Source organism: Nicotiana attenuata, chromosome 1 (genome assembly GCF_001879085.1).
Source record: "Nicotiana attenuata strain UT chromosome 1, NIATTr2, whole genome shotgun sequence".
Classification (NCBI taxonomy): Eukaryota; Viridiplantae; Streptophyta; class Magnoliopsida; order Solanales; family Solanaceae; genus Nicotiana; species Nicotiana attenuata.
This window is the reverse complement of record NC_031989.1, coordinates 11,077,898-11,090,757: the sequence shown is the minus strand read 5'-3', so window position 1 is coordinate 11,090,757 and position 12,860 is coordinate 11,077,898. Positions and strand designations below refer to the sequence as shown.

The window sequence follows — 12,860 nt, the reverse complement described above, 5'->3', positions numbered from 1 at the left end:
TCCACCTTATCCATTGTCACCAAAACCCATACTCCTTAGAAAAGAAAGTAGATAGGACCAATTCAGCTTGTCTAAAAGCTTTTTCAATATCGAGTTTGCATATAATGCCAGGCTCCCCCGATTTAAGCCTCCAATCTAGAGCCTCATTGGCTATAAGTGAAGCATCAGTTATCTGCCTGTGCTTAATGAAAGCATTTTGGTGGCTGGAGACTAGTTTGCCAATAACATTCTTCAATCTTTCTGCTAGTAGCTTGGCCACAATCTTATAGACACTACCAATCAGACTTATTGGTCTTAAGTCTCTAAGTTCAATAGCCCCTTTCTTTTTTGGAATAAGGCAATAAAGGAGGCATTACATGATCTCACCATATAGCATTGCTGATGAAAGTGATTGAGTGCCCCCATCACTTCTGGCTTGATAAACTCCCATGTTCTTTGAAAGAAAGCCATAGTGAAACCATCTGGTCCTGGAGCCTTATCTGAGGAACATGAATTAATGGTTTCATGCACTTCTTCTTCGTCAAAAGCTTTCTCTAACAACTCCCTGTCCTCTTCTGCTAGTCTAGCTACTTCATCAAAATTGGCAGTAGGTCTCCACACTTCGTTTTCTGTATACAAATTCTGGTAGAAGTTCAAGATCTCCTCTTTAATCTGTGTTTTGTCTTCTGTTATTTCATCATTCACTTTGAGCTTGTCAATATTGTTGACTCTTCTGTGTGAGTTGGCTATGGAATGGAAATATTTAGTGTTCCTGTCCCCCTCTTTCAACCATTGGCATCTTGACTTTTGTCTCCATGATGTTTCTGCAGCTTTGGCCAGTTCCTCCAGCTCCACTTGCAAACTCAAAATCTTCTGCTTTTCAGCCTGCATTGGAATTCTGCCTTCTGTAGCCTGTTCTAAAGCTGCAAGTTCCTCAAGAGCCTTGCTTCTTCTTACTTCCAGCTTGCCATAAACTTCTTTATTCCAGTTAGAGATGTCTTTTTTCAAGTTTCTCAACTTCTGAATGAGAATAAAATCAGGGCTGCCACCTATAGTGTAGTTCTGCCACCACCCTTTCACCATATCAATGAACCCCTCTTGTTGCAACCACATATTCTCAAACTTGAAGTAGGAGTGGGTTGCCTCCCATTCTCCACATTCCGCCAGGCCCAAGCTACTAAAATCTTCACCAACATTGTAAAAGGTCTGATACCATGTGAAAGTAAAGATATTAGTTGTTGAGAGTTCCTTAAATAGGAGTTTAGGCTACTAGAGATAAGGTATGTTTCCTTCTCAAAAAAAAAAGGTATGTTTAGATTACATGAAATAAGGAAATTGTAGACTATTTGAAATAAGGAAAATTTAAACCAAGGAAACTTCCCTAATTACCGAAATCCCTAACTATGACACAGAATCCATAATGTTAACCTATATCGGTACGAAGACAATTGATAATAAATATAAGTGCCTCACAGAATAACGTGGAGAGAGAACTATGGGTGAAGAATGTGGTAGAAAGTTAGACTTCAAGAATCAGAATAGGGCTATTTGAAACTTGTGAAGCTCCAGTAAACCCCACCTTTTACTTTTGTTGATAAAATTAGGCCTCAACACCATCAAGCCATCTTCTGCGATTTTAGAAGAAGTTTGGGCTCCCATATGGTGTATGCAAAGAGGTTAAGAATTGGGTGGTTGGTGTAGGCCGGAAGGATCTACAAAAGTTGTCACCCCTAGCCAGCTTGTCAAATATCTAGCCAGCATCCCAGGACCAGCTGGCTATGGGGCTTAATGACTGGGCAAAGGCAGTGCACTGGCTCAACTACCAGTCTGATGCCTCTTCAAGTGAAAGCCAATTTGTGCAATACAGCACTGCTTCAACATGCCTACAGTAGCACAACCAGAAACAAATACAGCATTCACATGCACCAACAGGCATCTTATCCAAAACCTTGCAGCAAATAACTTCAGTTGCAGAGGGTTAATAGAAAGCCACAAAGCTCAAACTGGACCTCTCATCCTCTTTCATTGGCTTCTCTTTGGGGGTTGGGAGCAGGGAAATCATTCTTGGTTCTAACCCCCACCTTAGCAAATAATATAAGTGGCGAAAGGAAAATAAAACCGGCTAAACGATTTAACTGGATAAGAAACTTTATACAGTTGTTGAGTGCACTAAAGAGGTTTATCATTGCGAGTTGATTCTTTTCTTCAGCAGTCTTAATTCAACCTCTGCTCCAAATGTTTAGGGTGTTCAAATTTTAAAGAATACTGACAAACTGAAAGTCATAACACGTCTATCTTTTACTTATTAAAAAAGGTTAAGGTTACTAACATAGACAAATCTCTCTTTTTAGTTCGGCATTATGCAAACCCGCAATTGTGCACACATTGTACCTCTTGGAACATGAACACAAGCAAACGAAAAATATTTCATGCACATCCACCTCCCATAAATAGGGAAGAATATCTGATTCTCCAAAACAACACTAGATGAATGGTTAGCCCAAATTTCTCTAATTTAATAGGGAGGGTAAATCCTCGACATCAAGATGAATCCTTAAATTTAAAAGGCATACAATTGTTCTCTTAAACAACGCAAAATTGAAAAACTTAATATTACTGTTGCATCCACACCCCATAAAATGACTGCATATGAGAATTATCTTAAACAGAAATACGAACGTTTCATCAAATCATACAGCTGTGCACTTTGGCAATGATTCGAAAAGAATTAAAAGATATGAGTATTAGCTTAAATTGGCTGTTTATTTCCGATGTAGCATAGCAGTTATGCATCATTAAACACAAGAAAGGTAAAAAAAAAAATTAAAAAAAAGGTGCTTAAAGCATCAAATAATAAAGAGAAGTTACTGACTGTCAAGATCCCCAACAAGAAGGAAGTAGGCATGCAAACTATGAACAATCTTGAGAAAATCAACAGTTTTTGATGCTGCAGCCAATGCCTGCATATTAGCATAGTGAATGAAGCATAGTTATTCACACAGAGGTCTTCAGTCATATGAAGCTAAACTCCAATAGAAGTGGGTGGTCTACGGCATGGAGAAAGAGAACATTTCAATTTTACCTGCCCAAGAAACTGACCTCCAAACACTTTCCCAAATTTGGGGGCATCTGGCAATGTTATACCTTGGGAAATGTTCACCTTCAACAGAGTATTTTTGTTAGAATTCCCAAATATTCCTCACTTGTAGGTGGACACTGAACTGGGAATACAATGAAACATGAAAACTTCAGAAAGGAAATATTCCATCCCAAGGCAAACAATCTGCAAGCGCATGGTGATAGAGTAGCAATTGTCTCTACTTTCTAACATGCAGGGAAACCCATTTGCCTTTAAAATCCGAACTACTCACTAGCTAACACCATTAGCTAATGCCTAACAGGTGCAGACACAATTCTAGAGGAGGAGGAAAGGGGAGAGAAAGTTTAAGCGTTGAGAATCATTCATACGGGTTCCAAAGCCAGAAACAGGATGGAGATTGAACTCCCAAATTTTATTAAAGGCCATAGTGTCATAGGGGGCTAACTTAGGTACATAAATTGGCATAGTTGACTACAACAAGAACAACAAACCCAGTGTAACCCCACCACTGGGGTCGAAGGAGAGCAGTCTGTACACAGACCTTACCCCTACCTTGAAAAGGTAGAAAGGCTGTTTCCGATAGACTCTCCGCTCAAGAAAGATGCAAATTGGCATAGTTGACTTAGTTTAATAAATAGAGAGAAGGAAACAATACAGAAACTTCATGGCCAACATATCAAGTAAAAAGTAGGTTATGAATAACATACTTCTATAGAATCCAAGTGCAATATGTGCTCCACAAGTGGGCACTTATCTCTTTCTTTATCTGCATTCCAGATTGATTTGGGCTGGAGCAGATTATTATGCTCATGAAGCAGCACAAAGCATGTCAGCTGCCCTTAGAGAAAATAACATAACTACAACATTAGATGCAGAATGCTTTGGACATCACGAAGTAAATACAGAAAGAAAACTGTTGCATTGTTGGAAAGAGGCAGTACCTTAGACAATGCGATCACCTCAGCTTGCTGTCTAGATTTCGTCAAACCTGCCATAACGTCTGAACCTTGTTATCACTTCTGATTTACCCAAACATTAAGATTGAAGTCTAAAAGTGCTAGAACATCACTGTGCTACTAACAGAGGCCAAAAAAGAGACCTACAGAGGGATAGTAACTGAATCTGAACTCTAAAGCGACATACAAAATATATATACAGCAAACAGTTATTAGTAGCGGCCATAACAAGGCAGATAGTCAATTTACAAATTCCTTGAATTTGGGATTGAGAGAAAATCAAGAAACGCAAAAAATATATGAAGATGAGAAAGAGCATCTCACCATGACCAAAATAATCAAGTTTTTTCAGCTGGAGTTCAGGACGATTTTCATCATCAGCTTGGCTAAAACAATAGTATTACGAGAACAATAGAAAGTTCAATCTCACGACTTATATTCACTTACATTCAGTATAACTAAAGAAAAATTAACACTCGGATATACCTCTCCATCCCATATGAAGTAAACTCCATCCCCCGCTTCCCCTTCGCAGATAACATGATCTCCACGATATGCAATGATAACACACAATGAATTGAAAAGAAAGATATGATCTTTTTCAAAAAAAAAAAAAAAAAAAAGATATGAGTCAAACATGATCTTATATCTTTATTAGACTTATTGAACTGCAATCGTTATGTCTTGTTCCAACCTAGCAATATGACCAGAAGAAAACCCAAAAAAATGGATTCTCAAACTGGAATAGGTCACATGACTAGAAGCAAATGCCCCAAGTCTATATGTTACCCCCTAAAGGAAAAGCAACCGTTCCACTTCTAAGAAGTAGCATAAGAGCTAAAATATGTTAACTTCCAAAAAAGAGAAATAAAATAGCTATAAATTGATTAATCAGATGATGAATCTTCATTGTCTTGTTATAATGAAATAAATCCACTATAAACTATAATTTTTCCATTTTAGGTAGAAGATTCCCGTATAACAAGAGAGATTATTAGACAATCAAACATTGAGCACCCTAGTAGAGAAGTATTATAGCTGAAACTCTGATACTATCACTCTGTATCATTAATTGTACAGTATACACTGATTAATCAAATACTGAATCCTTCATTGTTATGTTAATACAACAAACATAATATTCAGTTCCTGATAACTTCTGAAGGTCATAGCTATATAGGACAGAATAAAAAAATTAAACAAAGAAATAGTAAATTAATAAGAACAAAACTTCATCACTTAATCCCTTTCCTTCTCAATTTGGGGTTTCAGTCATTCCAATTTCCAATGCAGGTAGATAATTTGTCTCTTAAGGGCAAAGCCATCATCTTGCAGTGCTGATGCCAATAGTTTCCCACTAAATTCTGATATTTTCTACTAAAAATTATTATAGAAACCAAATCCCTCAATAACAAAGGCCAATTCTTTTTCCAAAAGAGGCTCTGCAGCACTAAATTAAACCATTAAAAAAACATTGGAGAAAACATATTTAATGCCAAAGAACCACTAAAACTAAAAAGCAAGTGCAAAATTGGAAAATGGAATCACATAAATTTTAAAATTGAAAGCACTAAACTCAACTTTCTGGGTTATTTGAAAATCCACAAGCACTTCTCTATTTCAACTTCAAATTATTTTTTCAACTTCAACTCAAACATTGTCCATTCTGTTCGCAAATATTTGAGTCAAGGAAGGAATTGTCATTGCAATTGTAAAACAAAGTACTTTTGTCCTTTTCACTGGTGTTTGTGCCTGTGTTAGTGTCTTGTTTAACAAATAAAATTTCTCATCTCAGGAGGTGTATGAAGGCATGATCTTTCAGTAAATATTATAGAGGAATGTATTTTTTTATTGGTGCTTTCAAATGCCCGATTTGATACTTGATAAACTCGCCAAAAATGGTGCTTGGATCAAATATTTGTGACACCATTAGTTAAATAGCAAGATTAGCAATCGACAAGTGCAGCAGATAATCAAATGGAAGTGAAGACCAAAACACACAGCCATCTTTACTGTCAATTGAAGATGCAAGAACGAAAGCAACATTACATGCTTGTCTTAATATGGTACGATTTCTAGCAAAAATTTGAACGGGCCAAGACTTTAGTACAAAGCACAGCCAGTTCTACGACATTGACAAGAGAATATTTGATCTCACTCTGGACCTCTTAGCCTAGTTTTGACGAGAGATGAAAAAAGTAGCAATTGGTCCAGAGACAGAGGCAGGAATGTAATTTTGATATGCTTGTAGACTTGTTGCCGCTGCCTGTCTAACTCTCTCTTATAACTGGAACATTTCTTGTATGATCACCCTCATTGTACAATCTAACACCAGATTTTAAGTTCACTAAAATACTCATCCACCTAGAAATATCCTTCCAGCAGAATACTCTCGCCTAAAGTCCTCGATGTTAAGTTCTTCAGCCTTCGGTTTTGCTGCATGTGCTTAAAAGCCTCTTTACCACTTCCACCCAAAATTGGCAACACTTCCACAATAACCTTCTGAAAAAAATTTTGTTCAAAACCCTCTTGCAGGATTTCCTCAAAATCTGTGGAGTTTCCCCTCAAGTCCAACATCACACTACACAGTCCTTGACGCTTGCAGTGTTCAAGGATAGCTGTTAAATTCATCCTATCCATAACTACTGTCTCTATCCCTCTTTGACTTGCTCCAAGCTTCACAGTAATCTCCTTATTACTGAAGATTATAGTTTTAGATGATGTGTCATCTGTAACAGCAGGGAGTTGAAGTGAATCTGAACTCTTTGCTAATACAATCTGAAGAGGTTGCTTTGCTCCTGGTTCTTTAGATGAAAGAACAAAATAATTCTTCGACAGCAAGAAGGAAGAAACAATAACTGCGTCATATTCTTGTAATAACTTTGAGTAGTATCCACCAGACTCCATGACTTCTGCGCCCAGCTGATTTGAGAAATCACCATCAACTGAGAGAGAGTACCTGTTGTTACGGATTAATTATTTGGTAATAGAGAAACTGATATAAGCACGCTGAATGACGTGGTCCTGAATCATGGCGTAGCAGGTTACAACAATTGTGGGAATATCAAAATAATACCTGAGTGTGACAAATGGCTTTCCAGTCAGCATTTGATGTATATAAGCTTCGTTAAGCTTCCTGCAAAGTTCTTCCTCAACACCTGTAATCACTTCAATTCCTGCATCTCTTAATCTACTGAGACCAGTTGAAGCTACGATAGGATTTGGATCCACCATCCCGACAACCACCTTTTTCACTTTGGCCTTGATTAATGCCTCAGTGCATGGTGGAGTTCTTCCATAATGATTACATGGCTCCAAGGTCACATATGCTGTTGCATTTTCTGCTAAATCACCAGCATCTCGAAGTGCAAAAACCTACATTTACACTTTATATATTTAGATAATTAGCAAAACTTCCGGTTTTGAAGACTTAATATCCACGGTCCTAGCAAACCGAAATTACATAGAAAAGAGGTTCAATTGATAGATAACTCAGCACAGACAAAGTGTTAGGATCCCTTCCCACTCCAAAGAGTGAGACTGAACTTTGGATGATATTTTTCTGTCACATAAATTTACAATTTAATACTCTAATTCAGGTTAAGTATATCTGTTTCCTCAAATATCTAGTCCAATCTTTCTCTGTTTTTACCTTATTGCTCGTTAGAAAATTCACTAGGAAATTGAGAAAGGCCAATATACTGCGCAACTTGCAATCTAACAGTAGTTGGAACGTTTCAATTATGCTCCCAAACAACGAAATTGAACTAGTATTAGTTTCTACCACCCAGACATCATTTCAGTTCTTTCAATTACTGATTACTGAATGTCAAAAGCTCGCAATCTCAACTCAAGAATGAAATCAAACAATAGCCACACGAAAAACAACAGAACATTCATTAGAAATATAAAAATAAACAAACAAAGCAATGAACTCACCTCAGCATGTGGCTGGCCAGCTTTTGGGTGAAAACCTTCACCTACAATTTCCCCATTCTTGACAATTACACACCCAACCATAGGATTAGGACTTGTATGCCCAACTGCTTTCTTAGCAATCTCCACACCTCTTCTTATATAAAACTCATCATTCTTATGCGACAATCCACACCTGACTTTGACCAAACGATCACCATTGCCCAAACTAATTAGTGAAATAGACACCCTTTTGGCTGCATTAGAAAACCCATAAACATTTAGTTTTGAAGTAAAAACCAAATCTTTGGACACCCTTTTGTTTGCATTACAACACCCATAATATGATGTTCTTGAAGCAAAAATCAAATCTTTTGGTTGATTTTTAGGAGCTGAGGGATAAAGACTCTGTTTTGAAGGTGAGAATGGGCAGCAGTACATTTTCACAAAAAATCAGTCGACACTCAGATTGAGAGTTGGAGAACTGAAAATGTTGTTTTTTTTAAATATTTAATATAGATGAGAAACCTAACCAGAAAAAAAAATGAGAAACCTAAAACGATGAAATATATAAGACTTAAAAAATGAAAATGATGTCTGAGCCCGGGTCGAACCGGGGACCTCTATTGTGTGAGACTAGCGTGATAACCGACTACACCACCCAGACTTGCTTGTCATGTGGCTAATTTATTATTATTTAGGCTTTCGCTACGTTTAGTTCTTTTTTCATGTTAGGTGTGCATGTCATGTTTATAATTTAATTGTTAAAAGTGGCTTTGATTTATTTTCAACTGAGATTACTCATGTTAGAAGAGCAGTTGGTGTTATTCAAGGAAATAATAGACAATCTAGAATAAAGGAATTTAAGAATAAGTGTGTCAAGTATAACCTTAAACCCAGATTCATGCCAGAAGAAATTGTTACTAGATGGAATTATACATATATATTTTTAAAATGTTGCTACAAATATAGATTCCCAATAACTGAAGTTGCTAATGCGCATTGTACTGATCCAAACCGTATGTTAACAACTAGTACTTGGGAGGTCATTAATGTTGTTGTTAAATTTTTACATAAATTTTATACAGCTATTGTTGAGTTTTCTGGAGCATATTACCCTACTATTACTATGGCTTTAGTACATATAGCTGAAATTACTTTTCTATTCTTTGAATTTATGAAGAAAAAACAATATAAGGATGTTGTGGAAAAAATGCAAGCAAAATTCAAAAAATATTTCTTTCCAATTCCTCCGATTTACTTAATTGGTGCTGTTTTAAATCCTTCTATTAAGATGTCTGATTGTCACCAATTAATGAATGTTTTATATACTTATATGGAGATTGGACCAACTGAAACTCCAGATTTATATGTTTCTATGAACAAGCTAAATGATTATTTACAATAATTATATAATTATTATACAAATGTAATTGATGATGCTGCTCGTACTGTAGGAAATGTTAATCCCACTATGCACTGTAGCACTTCTGCTACTGTGGATGAGGAGAAGGCCTTGATAGTTTTGATATTTTTTTCTACATTTTCTAACACTCAAACCAGTAGCAGGAACATTGATGAACTTCAATTCTACTTGCAGAAGCAAAAAGAGCCTCGCACAAAGGAATTTTCACCGTTGAGATGGTGGCATGAGAATGGAAAGCAATTTCCTGCTCTTTCCGCTATGGCTCGGGACGTGCTGAATGTCCCAATTTCTACTGTTGCATCGGAGAGTGCATTTAGCCAAGCAAGACAACAACTTGGAGACACCGTCACTCATTGGAAAGCAATGCTTTGGAAGTTTTAGTATGTTTCAGAGATTGGATTAGATCGGAACGAAGAAATCAAGGACGTAAGATGTTGATAGCCCAGAAGACGAGGAACTTGGAGATATATTAACACATGGTAACCCATCCGAATTTAACACTCCAGAAGAAGGTCACTCAGTTCATATTGATTATGAAGAACTTACTTAGGCAATGCAAAACCTTTGAATTTACTCTTTTTTGGTTAATTTACTTGTTGTTAAATGTAAACCTTTCAATTTGTAAGTTTGAATTTTGAAATAAATGTAGCTCTTGCAATTTATAAGTGCAATTTTTTTCCATCTTCCTTGTATTCTTTATGTTAATACTTTGTATTAATATAACTTACAATAGTTATACAAAATACAAAAAGAAAATTAAAAAATACACTAAACCCGGCCCGGCCCGGCCCCCTTAACCCGTAACCCTTACGGTTCAATTTTTACCCGGATGAACCCGAACCCGTTAAGACCCAACTCGTAACCGGCCCGGACCGTAACCCGTACGGGTCCAAAAAATAGCAACCCGGCCCGGCCCGTCCCGGCCCACCCGTTTAATACCTATAGTTAATACAAGTGGGTGTCGCTTCACGATTGAGATTTCGTCACCATTAATTAGAAGTTTCAAGTTCGAGTCATGGAAATGGATCGAAGAACTTCTCAATATGGAGCACTTCACTCGCTTATTGAGCATACTCGGCGTGAATTCAAATTAATCGGATCAGTGATACTAGATATTTAAGGGGTCGTTTGGTTGGAATATGATTTATATCGGTATAAGTTATGCCAGTATAAGTTATATTGGGATAAGTTATGTTGGGATTAGTTATGTTGGGATTGTTGTTTATTCATTGTTTGGTATATTGTATTAAGAATGACAATTGCATAATTTCTAAGAAGAATGTATAAATTACACCGGTGTTAATTACCCCACCTTTTATAAGGTATAAGTTATCCCGGTGTTAAAATTAACATCGGGATAACTTATACCTGGTTTGCTAACCAAACAGAGTATTAAGGTGGTATTAAATTTTTATACCACTGCTATACCTTCTTATACCTCATACCAAACGACCGCTTAGTGACAAAGTGATCCTATCCTTCTTTTGTTTTACATTTGCAAAATTTGTAATTTCTACTTTTGTTCCATTTAAATATCAAATTTTATTCACTATTTAACTTTGTGACATGCACACAAGGTTGTGGTACAATAGTTAATGAAGAAGATTTCAATTTAGGAGAATAGGGTTCAATTCCTAATAAAACAAAAAAAAATATTAAGTGATTTTATTTTTATTTGTCTAAGCTTTAGAAGCAATACTTGATAATTATATTAAATGAATATAATAAGTACTTGATGGAATAGTCAAGTTAAATTCGGACACTATTATTTTGCTTTATTTAAAAAAGGATAATTATTACGCATTCCCGTGGCCAAGCGTCAAGGCCGGCTGAAGGCCAAGCGGCTAAAGCCATGTCTTTAGCCCCCAATTCTTGGAGGCCCCATTTTTATATTATGTTTTCTATATTTGATTTTCTTTAAAAAAAAATATTGAATAATATAAGGTAAAAAGTATAAAATATTTATAGAAGCTGAATAAATAACTGTTTACTCAAGGATTGATAATGAATGTTGGTTAATTTAAAGTATGACATTAATAGTTTCTTCTCTTTTCTTCATAATAAAACTTGTACTTTTTCTTCTTCTTCTCCAACACAGCTAGTAAATTATACATTCATTGTCATTATCATTTCTCAAGTTTTCAAGCACGCACAACAATCAAAACTAATTAAAGCAGTGAAACTTTGCTTTGCATTTTTTGTTTGTTTTCACTTCATAGATGTAAATTATTATTTTTCCATTATATTAGGATTCAAATATGTCAATAAGAATAAGGTTACTCAACTTAAAAAGATTATTATTGGAACTTTAATACAATCTAAAAGAGGATTTTATTAAATAATGATCTCAAAAAAGAATAAATGGGTTATTTATATTGTCAAATGTAAAAGAACAATTAAAATAAATTATATACATGTCGTTAATAATTTTGCATCTCAAAAAGCTAGGCAAAATAGAGTTAAAAATAAAAATATGTTTGATTTTTTCTTTTTAAAGTTTGACTTTAGGCCACAACTTTTCTAGAGCCGCTCTGCCAAAAGTGAAGAGACATCCTCCTTTCTCCTCGTCTAATTTGGAAAAGAGACATATAATTCTTTAAAACAAACTCTAGCAACTGAATTGGATATTCACTAAACTTTTGACGTCATAGGTTCTTGAATTTGATAAGAATGATTAAGTCATGAAAAGAGACAGTGTAGGCATTTAGCATGCTGCAACACTGCATAAAGGAATGCAAGAAAAACGTTGCTTTGAAGACACCGCATGAACATAAAAAAATATATTAAATTAAGGGGTCAATTGGTTGGCGGATAAAAATATAACCGAATTACTCTATAATCCTGGTATAACCTTGTATTGAGTTAATACATTATTTGGTTGTGAATATTTCAAATTCAATAAAATTGATATAGTATATGTATTACTTTGTACATCAATTTTAGTATAATTTTATACCACCTACAAGGTGGAATAACATCCAAGTATTACCTATACGTGGATTAGATTTTCATAAAGATAAAAATACCCCTAATTTAACACATCACATTAGTTGCTTGCTGCAATTATATATATACTTTGAGCTGCTGCTGGAATGAAAGATAGGTTAAACTAATCTGATGGAAGTTGGAAGCAGGAACAATACTTCACGTTGTCTCCTAATTTCAAATAGAGTTAGATCTTATACATTACCTCGTATTGGTGTTGGAGAAGATAACATTAGGGGTGTGTTTGGTACGAAGGAAAACATTTTTCGAAAAATATTTTTCAATTTTCCCATGTTTGGTTGGATTAAATGTTTTGGAAAATATTTTCCTTATCAATTCATTTTCCTCCAATTGGAGGAAAATGTTTTTCTTATCAAGATAAGGGAAAACATTTTCCAAAGCTCCTCCTCATCCTTTCCCACCCTCACCAACCCACCCCACCCCCTCTCCAAAAAAGGTTTTTCCGTTACTACCCACCTACCCACCCTATTACCCCTCC

The 12,860-nt window shown here is 35.7% G+C and overlaps 2 protein-coding genes and 1 non-coding gene across 3 annotated transcripts in view; all 3 read right to left on the bottom strand.

Annotated features, from left to right (window-relative positions):
• LOC109238690 (acyl-coenzyme A thioesterase 8-like) overlaps window positions 1-5,542 on the bottom strand; it is an 8,205-nt gene extending 2,663 nt beyond the window's left edge. Inside the window, exons 1-4 of the mRNA XM_019405191.1 lie at window positions 4,021-5,542; window positions 3,787-3,912; window positions 3,062-3,139; window positions 2,852-2,939 (exon numbers count right to left, since the gene is read on the bottom strand). Of these exons, the coding sequence (XP_019260736.1) occupies window positions 2,852-2,939; window positions 3,062-3,139; window positions 3,787-3,912; window positions 4,021-4,074 (346 nt within the window). The 5' untranslated portion in view covers window positions 4,075-5,542. The remainder of the gene's footprint in view (window positions 1-2,851; window positions 2,940-3,061; window positions 3,140-3,786; window positions 3,913-4,020) is intronic.
• LOC109238612 (riboflavin biosynthesis protein PYRD, chloroplastic) lies at window positions 5,985-8,470 on the bottom strand. The gene is made up of 3 exons (XM_019405124.1): window positions 7,975-8,470; window positions 7,112-7,410; window positions 5,985-6,994 (listed from the first exon to the last, which is right to left on the bottom strand). Exons 1-3 carry the CDS (start codon window positions 8,389-8,391, stop codon window positions 6,400-6,402), a joined length of 1,311 nt encoding a protein of 436 aa, XP_019260669.1. The 5' UTR covers window positions 8,392-8,470; the 3' UTR covers window positions 5,985-6,399.
• Window positions 8,545-8,617, bottom strand: TRNAV-CAC. The gene has a single exon. It is a non-coding gene; the product is annotated as a tRNA-Val (tRNA).

Coding starts and splice junctions, on each gene's coding strand:
- LOC109238612 (XM_019405124.1), bottom strand. CDS start 8,391: ATGTACTGCTGCCCATTCTCACCTTCAAAACAGAGTCTTTATCCCTCA. Junction 7,411..7,974: donor CTGGCCAGCCACATGCTGAG/GTGAGTTCATTG, acceptor GTGTAAATGTAG/GTTTTTGCACTTCGAGATGC. Junction 6,995..7,111: donor AAGCCATTTGTCACACTCAG/GTATTATTTTGA, acceptor CCGTAACAACAG/GTACTCTCTCTCAGTTGATG.